Raw genomic sequence first — 22404 nt, 5'->3', positions numbered from 1 at the left:
GCTGTTGCACAGATATACAGGGGCAAGCTGGAATTGCTGGGAGAACCCTGAAACTGGACTGGCTGAGAACATTCCTTTCAGAGCTGCTTTCTGCAGGGAGGGCAGCACCACAACCAGCTTCCTATTTATTCAGGAAAGACTTAGTGGATTGTGAATAAATTGTGTACAGGGTTAGCAGCAGGAGATTGGCAAGAACAGGGGCGTGTTGGGAGTAGCTTTTTGCCCTGTTTCTGTTCTACTCAGAACACCATTCAGTCTAGAAAAGGAAAATTGCAGCCTGCTCTTAAAAACCATGGGTATATGAAACCTTTAGATAAGATTCCGGACCTACCACCACTATACCCCACCCCCCAGGAGAGCTAAAGAACTTCATTAATTTCTAAGCAGCACACCTAAACAAGGAGAATTAACTAATAAAGGTGTTTCCTCTTTCTTCCTTAATGTCAGAACACAGAGGTCATCTTGTGAAACTATCTGTAGACTAAGAAACTAAATATCAGTAGATTTAAAAGCATTAATGGTATTTAAAACACAATTGGAACTCACTGTCATAATTTGAAGCTAGTTACCATCACTCCAATTGCTTTAAAAGATGATTAGATAAATTCCCAAGGTGCATCCACACAGGTTAGCCATTTTAGCTAAGTTAGAAGCAGCATGCTACTGCATACCAAATATGATAAGAGTAGGGAGGGGCTGTTGCCTTCAGATCCAGCTTATGGCTGTGGGGAGGGGGTAAGAATAATCCACCTGGCCTGGAATAGGGAAATGGAAGCTAAGGATTAATCCAGTAGGGCTCGTCCCATCTTCTCAAATGTATTTCAGTTACACATATATAAGTAGGAAGAGTACCTTTTTTTACCAACATGATTTGAGCAAAGAAAATGGTGCTGAACACCTATTAGTATGCAACTAATCTGCATGACAGGATTGTGCGTGGGTGGGCCCTACATATTGCCTATTTGATAGCAACATTGAGCACTGACATTTTGAGAGAACTATTACACACAGGATGGTAACTAATTCAGAGCCCAATAGGCTAGCAAAGTATGTGCGAGTGGGATGGGAAATTCAAGTATGCATCATTTGGCATTTATCAATGCTGACTTTCATCTAGTTCCCACTTCGGAGTATTATGATCACAGTTTTGGCTCTACTATCTTCAAAGTAATGTATCAGCTGCAAAAGATGAGGGGACATGCTATTCCGATCATAGGCTCACTGGCTTGAGGTCACTAGCATGTCTCCTGCAGCCCTGAAATACATGGCTGAATGCTGAAGAAATATCCTTTAAGGGGACAAACTTGTTAAAAAACCTGTCTGCAGAGGAAGAAGAAACGTTCTGTCAGCGAGCCCTGCATATCACAGAGGTCACTAGTGTAAGATATTAATGTATTTTAATTGCTATTCAGTGTGGAAGAAGGAGCAATTTGCCACCTCTTGCATTTGAGATCCCATTCAGTTGCTCAGCAATCCATGATCCAGTGCTGGAAACAGCTCAAAGAAGCCCTAGAAAGGAGAAAGGGAGAAGTCAGGGTTGGAAGGGGTGGGTAGATCAGCCCTCAGGGGAGAAGCAGGGCAGCTGTCAGCATACACACGATAGCGTCACCATGGCAGCTTGAGAATCGTGAGGCACAATGTTGCCATAGGAACCGATCACTGACTCAAGGCCACCATAGTTGCCATGGTAACATACAGAGCTAGAGAGTGGGAGGCAGCAAGGCCCAGCCTTCAATCCAACGGTGGGGAGGGGGGGGGAAGCTTGCCCCTTTTCACCCAGCTCTTCTCAAGATTAGCACCCCCACTCCCCTGTCCCCAAGTATTCCTTGCTTCCTTGGTTTCCCACTGACCTCTCAGTGTCCCTACTTTCTCATTCTTGCCCTTCTCCTAATCTGAAAGCAAAGATCCAGCAACTGGCTGCAAAAGTTCCCACGCCTTCCTTCTCCCTTTCCAAAATGAAACTGTCCCAACTGCAGGAGCAGCTGCAAACCTTGAAAAGAGTGATGGACTGCAGGACACCCGAAGTGCAGCACATCTCACGAATGGAGTGCATGGCTAGCTGTGGGCAGCCCATATCCACAACGCGCAAGCCAAGCCTGGAGGCCAGGATGGGCCCAATGGTTGTGCCACAGGGAGAATCATTACGAACCATGTATTCCTGCAACAGACCAGAGGGAAGGGGTGTTGAGAGGTGTAACTGCTGCTCAGAGGAAAAGACTTTCATTAGACCTCACTCTTACTGAGCATGAAGCCAGGTACAGATCTGCTGGGTCTATTTCCTGCAGTAGATGTATTGAGTACAAGACTCTTGGCACTGGCCAATTAATGCCAGCATCAAGGAATATCTTTGGGGTTAACTACTGTGACTTCCTCCAAATCCATGAACCCAAGAAGATGATTTTTGGACCACTGAACAGAGATTGAGGGAACTAACATTTTATTTGAGAAAGAGAGGCCAGTCAATGGCCATTTCCACACACGTTGAATAATGCACTTTCAATGCACTTTCGCAATCCTTTTGAAGTGGATTTTTTGTTCCACACATGGAAAATCAGTTTCAAATGTTCACTAAAGAGTATTGAAAGTGGATTATCCAACGTGTGTGGAAGAAGTCAGTATCTACTCTTGAAACCTTGCTGTGTCTGGTCTCATCTTCCATACCTGTGGTAAGTAGGGCAACCAGCACTTTGGATGCTGGATTTGAAGCTTACAGTGTGGCCATAGCAAGTCATAGGTAGGTGCTCTAAAAACAATGCTAAAAAAGACTGGTACATAATCTTGCCATAATCTTGTGAGGGCAGGGAAAGGTTTGGGGCAGTTTCAAGGGGAGAAATTTTGCTTACTTGCAAGGGGACATCCACACGGCTGGCAATCTCACGGATCAGTGCCTCTGTGACTGCAGTAGATGCATATCGCTGGTTATTGTTCACTTTGATAGTAGGGCCCTGCACAGAAAAGCACTGAACTAATAGAGATATCGGGGGTGGGGGGGCAACATGGGATTCAGCCCACTCACCACAAACAGCACACTTGCTGTCTGAGATCCTATGCCTGAAATAGTGGAAGACTATTTTGGAAATCAGAAGGGGGTCAACAGAAGGCAGAGGGGCACTCCTGTAGATCTCCTACCCTTAAATAATGCAGCAGTTCTATGAGGGTTTTCATGTACAGGACTATGGATGACTTGTAGTCTTCACATACAGGACTAGACCAATGTTTGTCACTAAAATCCCTATGTTATTCTAGGGCAATATTCCTGCCCTGCATCAATCTACGGATAATTCACAGGCACACCAAAATACATGAGTACTGTGAAATGTATGGGAAGGATATTTCTACTATCTCAGAAATGGGAAAGGACTATGGCATATTGCATTTACTTTCCCCCACCTTGACTATCTCAGCTTGAAATAAGGCTTTCCCCCCCTTGATCGTATGCAGGAGAGAATAAGACGCTGCCATCAGTAATTAAAACGTTACCTTCCACATCCTTGAATCTAGGCCAGACCTAAGTAAATATTAATCTCCCACATTGTAGCTGCTGGTGCCAAGCAGTCCCTGAATGAGAACTATTCATAATGCATTTCTTGGACCCAGTTCTCATATAAATCTTTTTTTTCTCATGAGATCACTCCTGCGAGCCATCCCTGATTCTGTTTAATTGAGAATGCATGCAACTGGCTCAGAAACAAGCAAAATAATCTGTTTCACCTTTCCATCACTGTGTTTGTACACAGTACTGAACATCTGAGGCCGGCTAGGTTTAGCCTACGCTTAAGGGCCTACCTTTATTTTGAGCACTGTACTGTAGTTATATAGTCCCGATTGCCTACCTTATGGAACTCTGGTCGGTGGTTCTTATCGTGCTTGTCCCTGGGGAAAAAACAACAGCATCACACCATGCCCTGCTTAGTACCTCTGCACTTTGAAACATATACCTGAGATGGGACTTGGCACTAGGAATCAACAAGGGAAGAGGAAGAATGGGAGCCATTTTAAGATGATGGAACTCAGTACCCCATACTGGGTTTCGGTCTGTTGTTGGAACAGAAGAGCATTCACTGATGAAAAGTGAGTTCTATTAACGCCACATGCTAGTGATAGTACCGGGAAGGAGAAAAAGAGACCGTCTGGTCAGTGATGCTGGCAGTTCCATCTAAGCTGAGGGCACAGCTTGTATGTGGGTGTATTCAAGATTAAGCATGTATTTTGGAACAAGCAAAATCCAAGCCCTAAGTCCAAAAAAGCACATCTACTTCTTGACTTTTGTCATACACTGCCTCAACCACACATCAGGCTTGGAAGAGACTTAGCCACAAAGGCTGAGCATGCTACCGACTCAGCCTCACCCCCCTGCTTAGGGGGCTTTATACAAGAGCTTCCAGGGTTAAAAAAACACTGTGGACGGACTCAAGATCTAGAAGCAGCTCAGTGTAGTCAAGGAGTCCCTACTCCGGTGAGTTGCAATGTACAAATTGGCCGAAGAGGACAGGGAGGTATTTTTGGCCCCTTGAGCTTTGCAGAAGCAACAGTTGGTAAGGCTGGATCAGATTCCTTGTGTTTGTGCCACAAACTTTATCATTCTGTCCAAGTGTTTTATCCACTGAATTTATATACCAATCGTTGCTGGTTAGATTTTGGTCACAGATTTTAAATGCAATGAGCAACAATTAAAAACCAGTTTATGTTTGGATCCTTAAATCTGCCTATAAACTCAGCTGAAGAGATCCGTGTCAAAGGAGAAAGAACAACTTTATCCTACCCAACAGACATGGGTATTTAATTCTTGAAATACATGCAAGTTTCCAAACCTGAAAAAATGGTATAGGAAGCTTTAATAAAGGAAGGGCAACCCATCCCCTCTAATCCAACCAAACACATTTGAGGAAAATTTAAAGTTGTTAAGATTTTGCAGTCTTAATGACCATAGAATTACAGGATTTCTCTCTGCTTAGAATACAAAAACCTTAAAGGGGCATTGTCTGTAGAAATCTAATTAAGAAAAAGCGAAAAAGCGAACATTTTCTAGGCCTCTTTTATCTTAATTGGATTTTTAGGGATCTAACTCTTCTTAATGATCTCCTTCATAAGATCAGGACACTAGTTCATATTAATAGATCACTAACCATCATATTAATCTGTTTTATTCTGAATATTTTAATTGCAGCTTAACTGTGTTCTAATTAGGAAAAAATGCTAATATCAGACTTGCACTGCACCTGCATTTTCTTTTAAATACTTTTTAGCTTTCCATTTGGAGCTTTTATTGGATTATGAATAAAAACAGTAAATTATTTATTTAAAAGTTTTAAAGGCCTTAAAACTAGAATTTTTGTTTTAAGTGAAACAACCAGCTCAAACCACTTTCACTTCAAATTGGTACAGCAAGAATGCAAATAGATTGGACAATATTCCATATTTAATGAAACACATACTGGATAGAAAACAAAAGCTCCAGTGCAATTCTTCCTTCTGAGCACAGCAACATACTCACGCATAATTGGGGTGAACAGCATGGGCCATGTCTGCACTGATCATGCAGGACTTGGGCACGGCTTCCTCAAATGCTGTCAAGTTCTGCGGTGAAGCTGAGATCCGTCGAAGAACGAGTTCAGTAAGGAGAGACATGGCACCTTGAGCGGTTTCTGAACCCACCTGCCAGGGAGGCGTGTTCAGTAAAGGAGTGGAGGAGGTCTTTTTTAGTCCTCTAAGATTCATCTCCCATCTTACTTTGGAGATCACCCTGAAGCTGTTCCCTCTTCCCAACCCATCCAAACCACTCATGCATCACCTTTAGCTTCTTCCCCACAAAAGTCACCCAGCAAAGAACAGGATAGGCTCCTTAACATAAAGAAGAGTCCTACTGGATCAGACTAGAGGTTCATCAAAATCCAGCATCCTGTTTCCCGTAATGGCCAGCCACCTGCCCTGGAGGCTCCTCTATTTTATGCCTATCCATCAACGCCTCTCACTAACCTCTTCATTGTCATATAATGCAACCAGGCGCACATTAGGTTCTTTGGCAAGGGCTCCAGGCCCTTCACTGGATTCAATCAATGCCTGTATGAATAGAGAAGGAGGGAGGGGAAGATGGTAAACTTGACAAGCTGAAATGCTCAGAAGCAATTCCGGCTGCATGAGCTGACATGCATACATCCAGGTTTAGACAGGGCAAGTAGGACCACCGCTGTGACAAGTATGGGTATCTGACCCTCTTTCACCCACTCAGCCAATTCCAGAAAGGCAAGGAGGAAAACTAGGCCAGAGTCACAGAGATCAGGTGGCTAGAGCATCCAGGAAAGGCAGAGGAAACCTGGTAAGAGTGGCCACCCTGACCATGAAGTAAGGTTTCACAAACTGAAACACTGGCTACTATTCAGGCCATTCATACGGTTGGAGAACAGCTTTTAAGGTATGGGAGAAAGGACAACAAACAGCAAGGTCCACTCCTTAAAGGAGAAGTGAGGAAGAACACCAGGTTGTCAACAACTACTACAACCTCCTGCATAGAGTGTCCAAGAATATGCATCACTGTGCTAAAAAGAGGGAAGGAAGAACACATGGTTGCTAGTTGTACACCCCCAGAATATCTGAAAAAGTATACAAGGTTGAGGAATCTTAGTTTCCTCCCAACTCTCCTCAGGCATTAAGGTTATAGCAACTGAAAGTGAGCCAAGGTTCAGCTCTGAACAACCCACATTCTACGTTAGAAACGCAATAGACTGGATGATAGTTTGACAAAGACATGAACCAAGAGGAGCTTTTATAACAGAAAAGAGAATTTAATCAGATGCAATTTCTCCCACTATAGCATAGGAAACTGCTGCCCTGTCAAATTCTCCTCTTCACAAAATCTTCTCAAGGCACCATTACCATCCCACAATGAACCATAACTGCTCACCAATTATAGGAATAGATTTAAATGCGTCAAAATGGCAACATATATGGTGTAGCATAACAGTTAAGCAATTGAGCTGTGATGCAGCACTTCACTGGTTCAAATCTCACTGCTGCCATGAATTTACCAAGTGGCTCTGGGGAAGCCGCCCCTTTCAGCTCCAGCTCCTCAGCTGTATTGTAGAGATAACACTGACTTTGTTCACTGCTCTGAGTGGGCACTAATCTGTCCAGAAAAGTGATATACAAACAAACTGTTATTACTGTTATCTTCTCACCTCAGCTTTTGGGAATGAACAAGAATTTTTCTGGCATATGACAAGTCAACAGATTACTGGGAAGAGGGCCAGTCTCTGTTCCTGGCCTCGCCCTAAATACCCACCTGCAGGGCACAGTAACAGCTGTGGAGGTTGTCCAGGCGAGGGGAGAATATGAACTCATTGAAGGCGCCACCAAGGGTCTGGAATAGGAACCACAGGGAGGAAGAATCATAAAGGCATCAGTACTCTCTTCCTAGTAGGAGGCTCTCAAAGACCAAAACAAAGACAATCTCCCAGGAGGAAAGCTGCCACAAGCATCACTCTCTCTGTTTCTCTCTTAAGAGGTCACCTTCGAGGAAGAGTTATATAATGCAAAGACATCATTTCATCCATCCAACAACCTGACTCTTAAAAGGCATTCCTGTCCAAAAGAGGCCCAAAAAACCAACAAATAAATTGGCTGGCACTCACTGGAGGCTGTGTATCCACCAGGCAAAGCTCTATTTCAACCACCTGCTCAGGCTTCACTTCCAGCTGGGAGCAGAGAAGGGACAGAAGAGCTGGAGGATGCCAATGCTGTTAGAAATAAAATTGCAAGAGATAAGCAGCATTGTCAGATGTATTGCCCCCAGCCAAACCTGGGAAGTAGCAAAATCTCCCCTATAAGTTAAGACAACTGCACCGCCTCACCACCCCAGCAGATAAAGCTGACCATCTTCTGCTCTCATTTTACCTGAACAGTGGATGTACAAGCAGCTTCTGTCTTGGACACCTCCTTCTCCAGTGCCTCCTGAGCTTCTGTAGCCAAAATTGGGACGCTGTGAAAAGCAGGCAAGTCAGCTGGTTCAATAAACCAAAGTGTCTCAGCATGGGGGTGGGGTTGGGCACAGGAGGGCACTCAAACCTGGGGAACTGTTGCCGCTCAACAGTACAGAGGATTTTCCAAAGGAGCCAGTGTTAAAACCCCATCTCACTCGACAAGTGAACCCCCAACTATCTTCATATTTTCTCAAGGAACACAACCTTCCAATGGCGGTGAGATACTTCGCACCGTGAGTACAGTTCTCAGTAGCCACAGGAAGAATCTAGGAAGCTTGAAAGTGCTCTTTCCACACACTTTCCACTTCCTGTAACATGGAGAGCTCCTTTGCCTTGAATAACTTTGGTTTGTTTGAAGGGAAAAGTTCAACCCGTATATTTTCTTCTACCTCCTTGACAGAAAAACAACCCTGATAGACAGCTTTTTGCCACTCAGCTATCAAAGGCAAAAGAAGCACTTTCAAAGTCAGGTCATAGATGACAGACTTTAAAGAAAATGCTGAAGAACATTTTAAAGTGTACTAACTGCCCTTTAAACACACACACACACACACACACACACAAACACACACCAACCCCCCCACCCCCCCACCCCCAGTCAATGGTTTACAATAAAAAACAAGACTGAATATTAAACGAATACAAAAAGGGCCAAATTACATGACAGCATCCACAAGTACAACCTGTGGATGCTGCTGACATTTTAAAAAGATCTTAAAATGCTGCAAGGCCTACAGTGCAGCAGGCTGAGGCACTCTTCTTCGCTCTCCTCCACCTTTTCAAGTGCCCAAATGGCTGCTATCCGCCCCCCTCCCCACAACAGCACCTCAGCACTCCATGCTGCAGGCCTGATCAGAATTGGGCCCTCAAAATATTTTTAAATTTCTTTAAAATGGCAGCAGTGTCCACAGGTTGGACCCATGGATGCAGGCACGTGTTGTTTGGCTCAAAGTTGAGCCTCACATGCCAAATGCCAGTATAAATAAGAGAATAGCGAGGTTTGGGCAGGCATCTCTGAGCAGGGATTTCCAAAGCTGGGGTGCCACAATGGAATAGGCCCTTCTCTGACAGAATCCTAGAAGCAATCAATATTGCTCCCCTCAGGCAGACTCCCCAGCTAGAAGACAAGCAGAGGAGCATTAGTGGGCTTGATCTAAAATTCTGGTAAGGTCCTGCCAGAGGAGCTGGTGCCTGATTTCATCCCAACAGGAGCCAGAGCCTGAGACAGGTCAGCAATGGTTTATACGCTCACAGGTGGTTCTCAGTGTTTGGCCCAAAACTCTCATTCACGTTGCGTTGGAGATGGATAGCCAAATGTGGGATACGAAGAATGGGGCGCTCCACCTTCATCAGCTGCTGTTCCAGCCGCCCTGTAGTCAGGTCCTGAAATTAAAAAATGGAAGGGATGCCATTAGAACCTGCATATTTCACTACATGCTCAAACACAAGACGTGGCTGTTAGACAAGATCCTTACTAAGGGACTCAGGCCATTCTACCTGTAACGCCACCAAGCTAACTGACTCACTAGTTGTCATCCCCACATATCAATGGCAGAGGCCAGGCAGACTGAGAAGATGGGGTTTGTTTTGCAGGCACTAGATTTCATCAAGCCTCTCCTGCCTCCATGCAAACTGCCACTCACTAATAAGCCGCAAGAACCCGGGTGAATAACCACGTCTAAGGGAACAAACAATGTACCATTAAAGAATCTCTTCAAAATTATATTATGTGAAATGTTCTTAAAGTGGCGCAGTGCATATAAGACAATAAATATTTTTTACAATTTCATACTTAATTCACACCAATTTACAAAGTGACTATAAGACACAAAGTCCGACCAATGGGAGTACTATTGGCTCCTGCAAAGTGCTGAAAGTTCAATAGGGGATTGCCAATCAAGCCCACGCTGAAATGTGCAAAATAGTTGCTATTTGATTGTAGATATTTGATGGTTGTTGAGGATTTTCTGGGCTGTATTGCCGTGGTCTTGGCATTGTAGTTCCTGACGTTTCGCCAGCAGCTGTGACTGGCGTCTTCAGAGGTGTAGCACCAAAAGACAGAGATCTCTCAGTGTCACAGTCTGAGCTGCTGGCGAAACGTCAGGAACTACAATGCCAAGACCACGGCTATACAGCCCAGAAAATCCACAACAACCATCATTCTCTGCCCGTGAAAGCCTTCGACAATACGTAGATATTTTGAGTTGTTTTCATATTTCTTGACAGATGGAACAAGGAGATGACACAACTTGAAGGACTAAGGACCCGACAAGGAACCAGTTATTATAAACGCTTGTTTCCAGACTGCATCAAGGGTCGTCAGACCTCCTCCCCATGCATTTTCATGGGGTGCGGCGCACGGCCAAGTATAGAGGGGTGCATTGTATGCCGCCTGAGATTGCCCAAGCGGCAGTGTTGCTTTGAAAATGCATGGGGAGGAGGTCTGACGACCCCTGATGCAGTCTGGAAACAAGCGTTTATAATAACCGGTTCCTTGTCGGGTCCTTAGTCCTTCAAGTTGTGTCATCTCCTTGTTCCATCTGTCAAGAAATATGAAAACAACAACTCAAATATCTACAATCAAACAGCAACTATTTTGCACATTTCAGCGTGGACTTGATTGGCAATCCCCTATTGAACTTTCAGCACTTTGCGGGAGCCAATAGTACTCCTATTATTGGTCGGACTTTGTGTCTTATAGTCACTTTGTAAATTGGTGTGAATTAAGTATGAAATTGTAAAAAATATTTATTGTCTTATATGCACTGCGCCACTTTAAGAACATTTCACATAATATAATTTTGAAGAGATTCTTTAATGGTACATTGTTCGTTCCCTTAGACATGGTTATCCACCCGGGTTCTTGCGGTTTACTTCTAAGGGTGCTTCTCTTTTCCTTTCACTCGCTAATAAGCAGCAACTCATTCCTTGCTGTTGCTCAGCTGTGACTGGGAAAACACATAATGAGGACAGACAATTTCTAGTAGAATAATAACACCAGCCACGGCCTTTTAATGGGGTATAAAAACTGTAGGCATCTTTGGGGGAAGGGGTGGTTATCTAGATTTTATTTGGTTGGTTTAATTTGTAATGTTTTAATTGTGAACTGTAATCTGCTGTGAGCTACAAAGGAAGTCAGGATATAAAAGAAAGAATGGCATTTAGTGAGGAAACCCACTAGACTCCATACTCCCAGCCCCTCCACTTCCTCAAGTTTCAACTAACTTTCCATCTGATTTCAGATTTACTGAAACCATGACGGCCAGGTGCTGAAACATTTGGAAGTCTATGCAAGCTACAAGTCTCAGAAGAAAATTGCTTTAATAAACCCATGCTGGCTACAAAGAACTAAAGATTTCCTCTGGGTGCTTACACACAGTATCATTTTATAATTTGCAATAATGACTTTCCAAGTATAAAAAGGTAAAATTAACTTGGCTGCAAATCCCTGTCCCTTCCCTCCATTCTGAGCATTAGGACTCATCTTCCCTCGTCTCCATCTCTCTCAGAACACACCAGTCCTGCAAGCATACTCAGACATAAGTGGTGATGGCCAAGAGATTACCCACTTAATTCCTTTCAGGCCCCAGGAGGGCCGCTCTCTGAGTCCTGCTGAACTACATTATTTCAGTCAGGGCAAGCAAACTTCCTCCTTCTGAGGTCTGAAATTCAGCCAACAAGTCTGATTTCTAAAACCTAAGCATTCAGTAGGTGCAAAAACTATAATGCAGAATTACTGTCTTACACAAGAGCTTCTTGAAGCAAAATTTATTACCTGCTTTGCCCTGGGAGTACTGGAAATCTGATGACGGGCTTGAAACGGGAAGATAAAATCCCTGTTCACAAGTTACAGTGAAAGCACAATCTGTGTACAGTATACACTTGATTTTTCTTTATATGTGTGTTGAATAATTCTCATGTCACACTGAACACGTGTACAGCTGAATGTGTGATTGGAACTCTCAGATTTACCCAGGTACTGGTCCCCCGTTTCATTTGTAAAATGAATGTGTGTTGGATCTTTCTTACAAACAAGCATACATGTACATTGTACATGCATTCACTCTAACATGTAAATGGGTCTAAAGTAAAAAGACACGGTGGGGGACTGAAACTGCCTGAATCTCCTACAGGTTCAGCTGCCTGGCTGTGAAAGTTGTAACTGTCCTACTGGGAGAGGCTAAGGCCTGCTTTGAACAGAGAAGGTCGAAAGTTCAATCCCTAGCATCTCCAGTTAAAAGGATCAGGGAGATTGAAAGACCTCTTCCTGGCACCCTGGAGATCCACTGCCAGAGTATATGATACTAGCCTACATGGACCAACTGTCTGACTCAGTATAAAGCAGCTTTATGTGTCCGAGGCACCTAGGCAAGGGAGATTAGAAGCCCCTCTCCCTGCTCAAAGGGTCCTTGGCTGAACAGATCAAAATATTCTGAGATTACAAATTCTGCTTTTAGATATTTAAGACATATTTTGCAGTTACAGCAATCTTACAAATAGATCCACAAGTTACTAGCCTGCCTGCAGATTTAACACTCACTTTGAAACCCTGAGATGGACATATTGTTTTTAGACGTCACAGGTTAAGGCAAAATAAAATCAGAGCATTCTATATTACAGAAGTTAAAGGGAGGGGAGACAAAAGAGACAGTTGAGTGATGTAACTTCAAATGGAGCCATTTTTCATCCTTCATACTGCCATACTTGCATAGGAAACTGTACTGCTGGCACTTCTTTAAATGTACTAAATTTGCCAATGAACACACTGGCAACAAATGCAGTCTCCACTGTTGGGGCTCAGTGTAATAAGTATCTACGTAGTACGTTGTTAACAACCACCCCTGGCCCAAGGCCACCAAATGGGTTTTGTAACAGAGTGAGGATTTGAACCCAAGTCTCCCAGGCCCTTGTTTGACACAAACAACTACACTATTCTAGCTCTTAAAGTAATAGAAGGTCTCTAGCTTATGCCAAGAGCCTTTCTTACTAATGGAACATTAACTGTGTCCTCTTCCTTCTCCTCCGTACCATGAATTCCTTATAAACTCCCCCTTGCATCTGTTATTTCTCAAACACTTTCAGCCGTCTTAAGCACTGTGGAAAATGCAGCTGGACAGGAATAAATTAAGACAGTCTGGTTCCATCAGCATTTTCCTTTTATTGACTTTTGGCTTCAGTTCCATTCAGACAGTTCTCAAGTTCTAGTTCTTACATCACACATACGTCAGGCCTCTGTATTGCACAAATTGAACTGACCCATGGTCAACATGACAACAAGGCAACAAAGTCCTCTGAGCATACTTGGGCACACATGTTTGTTATGGCTGAAAGCACTGATGAGGTAATTCAATGAATAAAGTTCTGATTTTTAATAACGCTTTCATAAACTCTATCCCCTCTGAAAGGATTTCACTGATTATACCTCTCCCATAGCCCTCTGAATCCACATAAATAATGTTTCATATGCAAAACACTTTAAGTTAACTTTATTAAGCATGCTCAGAACATTTAAATGTGTGTTAGAATTTAATCCTTAACCAACTGCTTGAAAAACAATCAACTAAATTTTTTTCAGTTTGACAGATATAACAAGCACCCAAAATCAACGGCAACAACTTCATTAAGAGTCTGCTTTCATAATGTCTCACAGTAAAGGAACTGAGCTTCTTCCCACACCTAACAGGCCAACATTGGCTTACAATAGTTGTGTTACTGGCTTATGTTATTGAAGGAAGCCACACTGCTCCAGCAGCTATGTTATTGAGGTGACCAAAGAATGGGGCCCCAATGTGATATAGGCTGATTCTGCACACGTTGGATAATGCACTTTCAATGCACATTATCAATTGTTTGAGGTGGATTTTTTGTTCCGCGCACAAAAAAATCCATTCCAAATGATCTATAAAGAGGATTGAAAGTGCATTATCCAACGTGTGCAGAATCACTGATAGTCACAATTGGATGTTGAACTGGATGACTTTAAGATTCCTTCCAGCTGTTCAGTTCTAAAATCTAAGAGATGTTGTGACAGGCAGAGCACAGAAGTGTGCTGCACAGACACAGCAGCCAAACAGAACCGTTAAGATCTGAAAACAGAAGGCTATTAGTCAGAAGAAATAAGGTTTTTCAGGGTTAGTCTAACAGGAGCGTGAAGTAAAGACCTGAAGCAATATTAGACCTTTGGGTGAAGTTTGCCTGCCTGAGTGTACTGAGATGTTACAGCAGGCCACAAGGAAAGGCCAAGAGCCTTTCTTACTAATGGAACATTGCTAGGCCTGGTATAGTCACAGCAAAGTGTTGTGATAATATATTATAAACCTGCCTGAGAGGTTTTCCTGAGGGATGTAGAGTGTAAAACCTAACATCTCACAACTCCTGGCCAAGTTAATATTTACCTCAAGTTGTATCTTTTTGTTTTGGTTTTTTTGGGGAAAAATTTTTTTGTTCTTATTCCCTTTCCAACGCAAACTCTCTTGTATCTGTCAGTTTTACCTCAGTTATCAATGCAAGCTTAGGTGGGCTATAATCACACCTAGATCCTATCCCTTCAGACCAGGTTTACTCTTTTTAATCTCCTGCTGGGAACCCTGGTGCAGTGAGGTAGGTGGAAAATTGTATTGTCATGAATGGGGTTATCTCCTAAGAAATCCATCATAGATATGAAGCCTAAAAGACCAGTATCCCAAGCAGAACTGACCTTGACAATGACTCTTCCAGCAACAGTGAGGTCCCGGTCAAACCAGGTGCTCCAGATACCACCTCCATAGGTCTCCACACCCACCTGGACCGTACCCTCCTGGCCACGCTTTGAGCGGCGCTTCACCTGAATGATATGCAAGCACAGCCATAAGCAGACAGTTCCTCGATTTCTATGAGAAGCATAATGCAGCTCCATATGCAGGAGAGGAGCCACAGCTGTGGGCACAGAGTGGGGAGATGAGTAGATGGCATTAGTACTCACAGATGAAAAGCCTCTCATCTATTGTCAACAGAGTGGTGCAAACCTACTGTGGTGGAGCAGTGCTGAAAACCACAGCCAAAGACAGAGGGGAGCAGCTGCAGCTAGGTTGAGTATTATCAAGAGAAAAAAATGCTTTCTTCCAAGTCAATGTAGCCAGAAGGATGCCCCCTCCCTTGTTACAGCTGATCTGGCCACCTGGATCCACACAATAACAATGAGACTAGACTACTGTAATACTTTACATTGGTCTTCCCTCAAAATCAGCTGGGAGATCATAGATGGTGCAGAACACCACAACTTGGCAATCAGGAGCTGGATGGAGCATGCCTATTACTCTCATTTTGCAGTCACTCCATTAGCTGCCTATTGGTTACTGGGCTCAATTTAAGGTTTTAGTTATCAAATACAAAGCCCTTCATGGTCTCAGTCCCTCCTATCTATGGGACCACCTCTCTCTCTATGCTCTGCCATGACAGTTTTGCTCAACTGAGCAGAGCCTCCTGCAGGTGCCAGCCTGGGGCAAAATCAACAACTGCCCATGCCCATGCCTTCTCCATTGTGGCTCCCACCTTATGGAATGGCCTGATGAGGATAAGAAGATTCACACTCCCCTGTCTTTCCACAAACTATGCAAAACTGAATTATTCAAGAGGACTTTTCTACAGAGGTAAGTGTTTAGGAACTATGGTCTATACTACTGGGTATAACTCATGCTGCCTGTTGCTGTAAGTAGAATCCTACTATGTAATTTTGCATTGTTGAATGCACAATCAGATGCTTTGCTTCTGATTTCAGATTTCTGGCTGGTTCCAAATTTTTACAATACAAATCCTATTGCATTATTTACTGGATATCCCATCCTGTTGAGTCTGTGTAATCCACCTTGAGTCCTTGTGAGAAAGGCAAACTAGAAAGAAAGGGGGATGGATAGATGAAGGGAAAATCTGCAGAAAGTGGAATAATGAGGAGACAGGTTATAGTGACACAGAAAGGAAACTAGCTAAGAGCACCAACAGGTATGATACACAGTGCTAAGCAGAGTGGGATATACTTACTCTCAGACATGGACTGTCTGTGTGGGCACCAATCAAGCTGAACCCATTGCCTGGCTGGTACTGGCCTCCCACTGCAAAGGCAATCAGTGTTGAAAAGTTCCTGGTCACAAAATACTATTTGAGAAAGGAACAGAGAAGACATCAGTGTTTTGGCCACTCTAAAGAGGGCTGCTCTAGCAAAGGGCAGCCTAGGCCCCAAGTTCTGCTTAGCCCAACCACCCAAAGCAGAAACAGAACTCTGCAATTCAGCAGCATAATGGAGGAAGTCCCACAATCAAGTATTCATTTCATTTCCCCACCTTTCGGTCAGGCTGGATATCCCAGTGTTCAGTTTCCTTTAATTCCTGAAAGCCAGCGTGAAGCAGGCGATTCCGACACTCAGCAACCACTGCAGGAGGGAAGCGCACAAGCAGTCTAAGCAAGAGGCTATATGTAAGAGAACTCACTCCCACCAAGCCCCATCTACTTGAGTGTCAGCCTTAGGTGACAGAGTCTGCTTCAAAGAGACATTTGACTTACTAGTGTCAAAAAAGGTAAATTGTTCAGTACGTGGATCACCCCAACTGACATGATGCATCTTCACCTGCACTCACCCGGCTATAATACTCTTACTGGGCTCCCTCACCATGACTGGGTTATAAATTCTTCTGGGAAGCAGTTTATTGTGGTAAACTCAAAAAAGGGTCTTGTTGCATTTTAAAGGCTGATATAAGAAAGGGCTATTATGATACTGCTCACCAATATGACTGGCACTAGGGAAAATGAGCAGACCAAAATTAGGACACTTTATATATTCAACTCATGAATCTTATGCAAATTACACAATATACAAAATGTACATGAATAGTTCTCATACACAAATAAACTTTCTAATGATTATCAAGTGTTTTCATTTAAAGTCCCAACTGAGGCCAAGCCTCGACCGTAATAGCCACAAGTCTTTTACTGTCTTTGTTGCGGTAATTTCGTCGTCTCTTCAGCCTCAAGAATCCTTTCAGTTTTTATCATGATTTAGTTACCTCAGGAACAAACAAGCACTATCTCTACTCCAAGCCCTTTTTGAACCAACCCCAGCAGAGGACCATTCATGCTGCCAGACCCTCATAGAATCTTCCAGAATTTGTTGTTTCCTCCCCAGAGACAGTGTATTAAAAGAAAATAACCTGGCCATCTAAGATGGAGTAAAACGTGACAGATACAAAAGAAAAAACATTGAATAATATGCACAAAAATGCAAGTTCTATTTAAAATGTAAGAATTAAGAGTCAAGTTCTTTTGAGCATGAGATTCCACACTCTTCCTGATCCATTTTTAATTTAACAATCGTTCTTCCCATACCAATATCAGTGCTCTTCTCTTGTCTTAGAGTTCTACTCCAGAATCAGGCAAAGCCACATAAACGAGTAAGAGTCTCAAAGCTAACATTTGTTGGCATCAGAGTGTTTTGACCTAGAAAATTCATCCTTCTCAAAAAAAATTAAAATCCCACTTTTTAGATCTACCAGGACATTCCACCAAAGACTTAAAGGTCGCTGTGGTCCAACAGAAACCTTTCAAAAACAAAATCCAACGGGAGGCTGCTGAATTGGAATTCATATGCAAATTTGACTCTGTCAAGCTGGGACTGAATAGAAACTATGAATGGTTATCACATTATCACAGGTAACAGATTTCCTTTACAGCGGCGTGGTCTGGGGGAGCCCAGTGGTGCCTGGTGTGGACTTTTGGGGACCACAGTTCTCTTTGTCAGATGCATCTGGCAGGGAGAGCTGTGGTTATCGAAGGCTTATACTACACAGGAATTGGATGCTTTTACTGCTGCAAACTAACACGGCAAACTGACTCCACACCAAAAGGAGATGTTTACGTTTACTAGCAAAGGAATGTTTTGGTTGCCTCCCCGCTAATTGCATCCTGTCCCCTTCTGATATATGTCCCCTTCTCTCCCCTCTCCACCCTCCTCTTCTGTATTTGACCAGTTTGTATCATGCATCTGACGAAGAGAACTTGATTCTCGAAAGCTTATGCTACAATAAAATTGGTTAGTCTTAAAGGTGCTACTGGACTCTTTCTGATTTTGCTACTACAGACTAACACGGCTAACTCCTCTGGATCACAGACTTAATGAATCTCTTGCATTTCATGGCCTTTTAGCTCCACTGTTTACATTTTTCCCCAGGACTCATTTATATCTTCCATCTAAGGAAAACACCCAACATGTTTGAGGGTGGTCTCTACAGTTGCCAAAAGCTATACATAAATCTGTAGTCTTTAAGGTATCACAAGGCTCTGTTCCTTGTAACAGCCTAGCATGGTTAACTCTCAAGGTCTGGCTATGAAATCCTAACAAAGAACCAAGCTTAATATCCTAGCTCGCTGTGTATCTGGCAGGATACCAAATGCTAATCTTTATTCACAGAGTGAGGAAAAGACACTGCCAATTTCCTTAGCATTTTGCTTTGATCATAGAGAAGGCTGTTCTAGCTGTCTCAAAGGTTGCTGATCAAGGTACTAGATAAAGAACCAGCATCAACCGCCAGCATGGCACAGTGAATAGAACGCTGGACCAGTGCTGAAACCCGCACTCTACCATGAAGCCCGTTCAGTCAACTGACAGCAACACACACTCAGTCCTACCGATCTCAGAGGAGTTGTGAGAATAAAATGGGCAAGAAAGGATTATTTACATCACCCTGAGCAAATTGGAGGAAGCATGAGGGGGAAATGCACTACATCCATGGCACTCATTGCAGGGCTTGCAGAGAGCCACGTTCTCAATTATTATCAACCAAAAGAGCCCCATGACTACTGTATGCCCTGCCACATAAGTAATCTTTTTACCTACAGCATATCTCTGTGCAAGTCTCTCCTCACCCGTGCTTGTCAGCCCTTGTGCATATGAACTGAAGGGAATTACTGCCCTTTTGGCCTTCATGCTTTCTCCTCAGCAGGACGCACAGCTGCTCAGATAAGAAAGTGGTATTGCCAAGGCTCCCACAGGAGAACAAGCTAGTCATGGAAAAAAGTAAACCTCCACTACAACTAGCTTTTCCCAGAAGCTGCCACAGTGGTTTTATTATGTCTTTTGGTGGTCAGTTTGTTTTCTTCACACCAGTTGCCCAGGTGCTGGGATGAGAGCACAGATGCTACAGAGAAGGGTTGGGAGTTTTTGGAGAAGGAGGGCTCTTTACTTCCATCTCTAGTATGGGGCACACAAGTCAGGGAGGCTTACATTTTACCTATCCTTGCAGGAGCTTTCAAGTGAGTGTGACCTGCCAACCATAAGCCCCATTAGACAATGGCCTTGCCTACTTTCCTGGAACACAGGGCAGGTGCCCCCCTGCGGACAGTGCTCAGAAAAGCCAAATGGCTCCCAAGCCACTGAGTATCACTGCACTGAACTGGCAAACAGATATTCTTCCAGTGCAGGAAGTAAAGGAACCCAAATCTATTTTTAGGACCACTTCAAAAAATAACCCACAACCCTCAGGACCTGAAACAGTATTCCCAGTGAGCCAATCCAGATACTGATAGCTGGGTACAGAAACTCTGTCTAACTTCCTAGAATCTCCAGGTATGAGGAGGAGACATTCTTGAAAGGGAATGGTGAGGGTAAGCAAAATGGTGTTTTGGCCAGGACAGTATCATGAAAGGAGATTCTGCCAAATTACGAGCCTTCAGTGAAGAGGCACCAAGATTCATAGGCAGGTACAGGCACAAAGAAGAGAAAACAAGAAAAGCTTGATTGGGCCTACACAAGATGAAATAAAGGAAGATGATTCAACTAGTGGTAGATTTATTGTCCTGATCAAACCCATTCCTTTTTCAAGATTATGCTTTTTCCTTATACCCAGGATTCCAGGGAGATATGGAGAGGCTGTTCCACCCACCCTTACCTGGCTTACAGAAGCATATTGCCTGCATTTGAGTTCCAGAAAAACAAGATGGCCCATTAAAAAGAAAGCAGGAGAAGTCTCTCACAGTCCTCCATTCAGCAAGTCAAAAGGTAGATTAATGCATTTCCATAAAGAGGCAGCATGCTCCTTCCAGCCCAATCAAGCACAGTATCAAAGTGGGTCCCAAAGGATGTAGAGCTTCATCCAGCAACTGACAGTATTTGATTAGAGAGGCTGATCCCACACTGTGAAACTTCTTCCTCCAGTTTCAGCATTTACATGGGGGTGGCAAGTGCGGCCAGAACTGTTTATAGATGGGGACAGACAAGATGTCACTCCACCCTGGAGGTGTGTCACTACGTACTCTATGGCTGACCACACATTTGTGACCGGCTTCCTCTAGCATTTCAGATGGAAGGAGTGTTTCACCAGCCATTGCTGTTCTGAGCAAAGAAGGGCCTTTAAACTCTGAGCAGCGGGGGTATGAGGACTCGTGCAGGGGACACAGCTGCCTTAGGAACATTAAGGCTACTTTTCTATGCAGACAAACTTTTTTGCCAATATTATACCAGTGATAGACCTGTTGAATGGAAATCATGCATTACAGTCCCCACCCCAAAGGCAAGGCAGTCAGACCCAGTTGCACTGTCTGTTTCACCAGCCTGTGTGCTGTTGCTCCAAGGGATGCTCCCCAAAAGGGCATGTGCACATACTAGGGCCAGAAGGGAACATAAACACAAGTTTCTCTCCTATCCTCTGTAACTCGCCCCTGCAGCTAATTTAATAGTTACCAAACACCATTTTCCTTAACAAAAAGCCCTGACAAGCCCCACTATACTGGTGTGAAAGTTGCTGATGAGGTTTAGAATGCAGAAATCTGTAGTTTTTAAATTCTAGCGTATACTCTAGTGAACTCAAGTTTTACATTTAAATAACGGGGCGTGCAAGTTTCAACAAGTGCTTTTAGTGTCACGCGGGAAAACATCCCCAGTAGCCCAAACGCCAGGGCAGATGGAGGATGAGGCGGCCCCTCCTCTATTTGATGGAAGCCCAAAGCAAGCTTCTTTTCGGACAGCAAAGCCGCCCCAGTCTCTGGGCTGCTCTTTTCCCTTTCTTACCATGATAAGGGGAGGGGCTGCGATTCACAAACTTCAGCAGCTCTTGAGCCGCCGCCTGCACTGCCTGCTTGGAGCCTGCCTGGAAAGGAAAGAAGGCACGTTATTTGGGGGGGGGGGGGTACCTGTCCCTCTTAAGCGACCCACAGACAGCAAGGTGGCTCTCCCCTACGAGAACAGCCGCAGCTTTTCCCGGCAACGCAGCCCTATGTTGCAGTACCTGCATAATTCGCCAGCTCCGCGCCCCACAAGCAAGCAAAGCTCCGGAGTCCCGCCTGCCCAGCTAAAACCAGGTCCGGCACCGCCCAGCACCGCGTGGCCTGCTGGGGACTTGAGAAGGGAAAACGAGGCCTGGAGCCCTCTGCAGGCGACTGTTAGGAGGACAGAGGGCGAATTCGGAGGCGGTGGTGCGTAGGTTAATCTTTAAAGAGGAAAGAGGAAAGCTCAAGGGAAGAGTGAACCTCAAGGGAAAAGTGCCCGCCTTTCTTGTGGGCTCCCTGTAGAAATGAGGCCGGATTTAAGCCGCGTCCATTATTGGGATGCGCCAGTAATTTGTTTTATTCAAATGTAACCTATACTGGCCGCGATGGGGGCTGGAGATGTCCCGGAATCACAACTGATCTCCAGCCGACAGACATCAGTTCCCCTGGAGAAAATGGCAGGTTTGGAGGGTGGACTCTATGGCATTATACCCTGCTGAGGGCTCCAGCCTCCCCAAACCTTGCCCTTTCCAGGCATCATCCCCTAATCTCTAGGTATTTGCCATGTATGAGTTGCCAACCCTACTTTTGGCGATCCTATGAAAACGCCTCTCATTGACAGCCTTGCTCGGATCTTGCAAACTGAAGGACGTGGCTTCCTTTACTGAGTCAAGCCATCTCAATTTTGGGTCTTTCTTTTTTCCTACTGCCTTCCACTTTTCCCAGCATTATTGACTTTTTCAGAGAACCTTCTCGTTTTGACATGACCAAACTATGACAGCCTCAGTTTTGTCATTTGAGCATCTAGGGGGGATTCAGGCTTGATTTGATCAAGAACCCACTTCTTTGTCTTTTTGGCCATCCATGGTGTCCGCAAAACTCTCCTCTAGCACTACATTTCAAATGAATACATTTTATTCTGGTCAGTTTCCTTTAGGATTGCTAGATGGTCATTCCCCCAAAACTGGACCCTGAGAAGAGGGGCCTCTCACACTCCCGGCCCTGGCATAATGACATTACTTCCAGAAGTGATGTCACCACACCAGCCTGTGTAGGCCCTAGCCCCCTAGTCTCTCAGAGACAGGGCCATGCAGCTGGGGACCAGCAGTGGGGAGTCAGCCTGGCCTTCCCAGGGGCATGCCAATCGACAGGGAGCCTAGAGGTTGTGGGCACTGTGGGCCTGGCCTGTGAGTCCAGCCTG

The 22404-nt window shown here is 44.3% G+C and overlaps 1 protein-coding gene across 1 annotated transcript; it reads right to left on the bottom strand.

The window, feature by feature from the left end:
* Nucleotides 1-1380: 1380 nt before the first annotated feature.
* DNPEP (aspartyl aminopeptidase) lies at nt 1381-21321 on the bottom strand. Its single transcript, XM_054972821.1, has 15 exons — nt 21224-21321; nt 21007-21085; nt 16292-16380; nt 15993-16106; nt 14674-14799; nt 9229-9359; nt 7891-7975; nt 7629-7733; nt 7280-7357; nt 5977-6060; nt 5495-5655; nt 3834-3873; nt 2844-2945; nt 1991-2158; nt 1381-1509 (listed from the first exon to the last, which is right to left on the bottom strand). The coding sequence occupies exons 1-15, from the start codon at nt 21227-21229 to the stop codon at nt 1459-1461; spliced, it is 1419 nt and encodes a 472-aa protein (XP_054828796.1). The 5' UTR covers nt 21230-21321; the 3' UTR covers nt 1381-1458.
* Between the last annotated feature and the right edge of the window lie 1083 nt (nt 21322-22404).

Source organism: Eublepharis macularius, chromosome 2 (genome assembly GCF_028583425.1).
Source record: "Eublepharis macularius isolate TG4126 chromosome 2, MPM_Emac_v1.0, whole genome shotgun sequence".
In the NCBI taxonomy this organism is placed as follows: Eukaryota; Metazoa; Chordata; class Lepidosauria; order Squamata; family Eublepharidae; genus Eublepharis; species Eublepharis macularius.
Note: the sequence above shows the minus strand (reverse complement) of the source record. Positions and strands in the feature narration are given on the sequence as shown.

What these genes read in the sequence shown, in the direction of transcription:
- DNPEP (XM_054972821.1), bottom strand. An exon ending in CTTGTACATCCACTGTTCAG is followed by an intron (nt 7,734 to 7,890) that starts GTAAAATGAGAG and finishes TATTTCTAACAG; the next exon opens with CATTGGCATCCTCCAGCTCT. An exon ending in AGTCCATCACTCTTTTCAAG is followed by an intron (nt 1,510 to 1,990) that starts GTTTGCAGCTGC and finishes TCTCCTTTCTAG; the next exon opens with GGCTTCTTTGAGCTGTTTCC.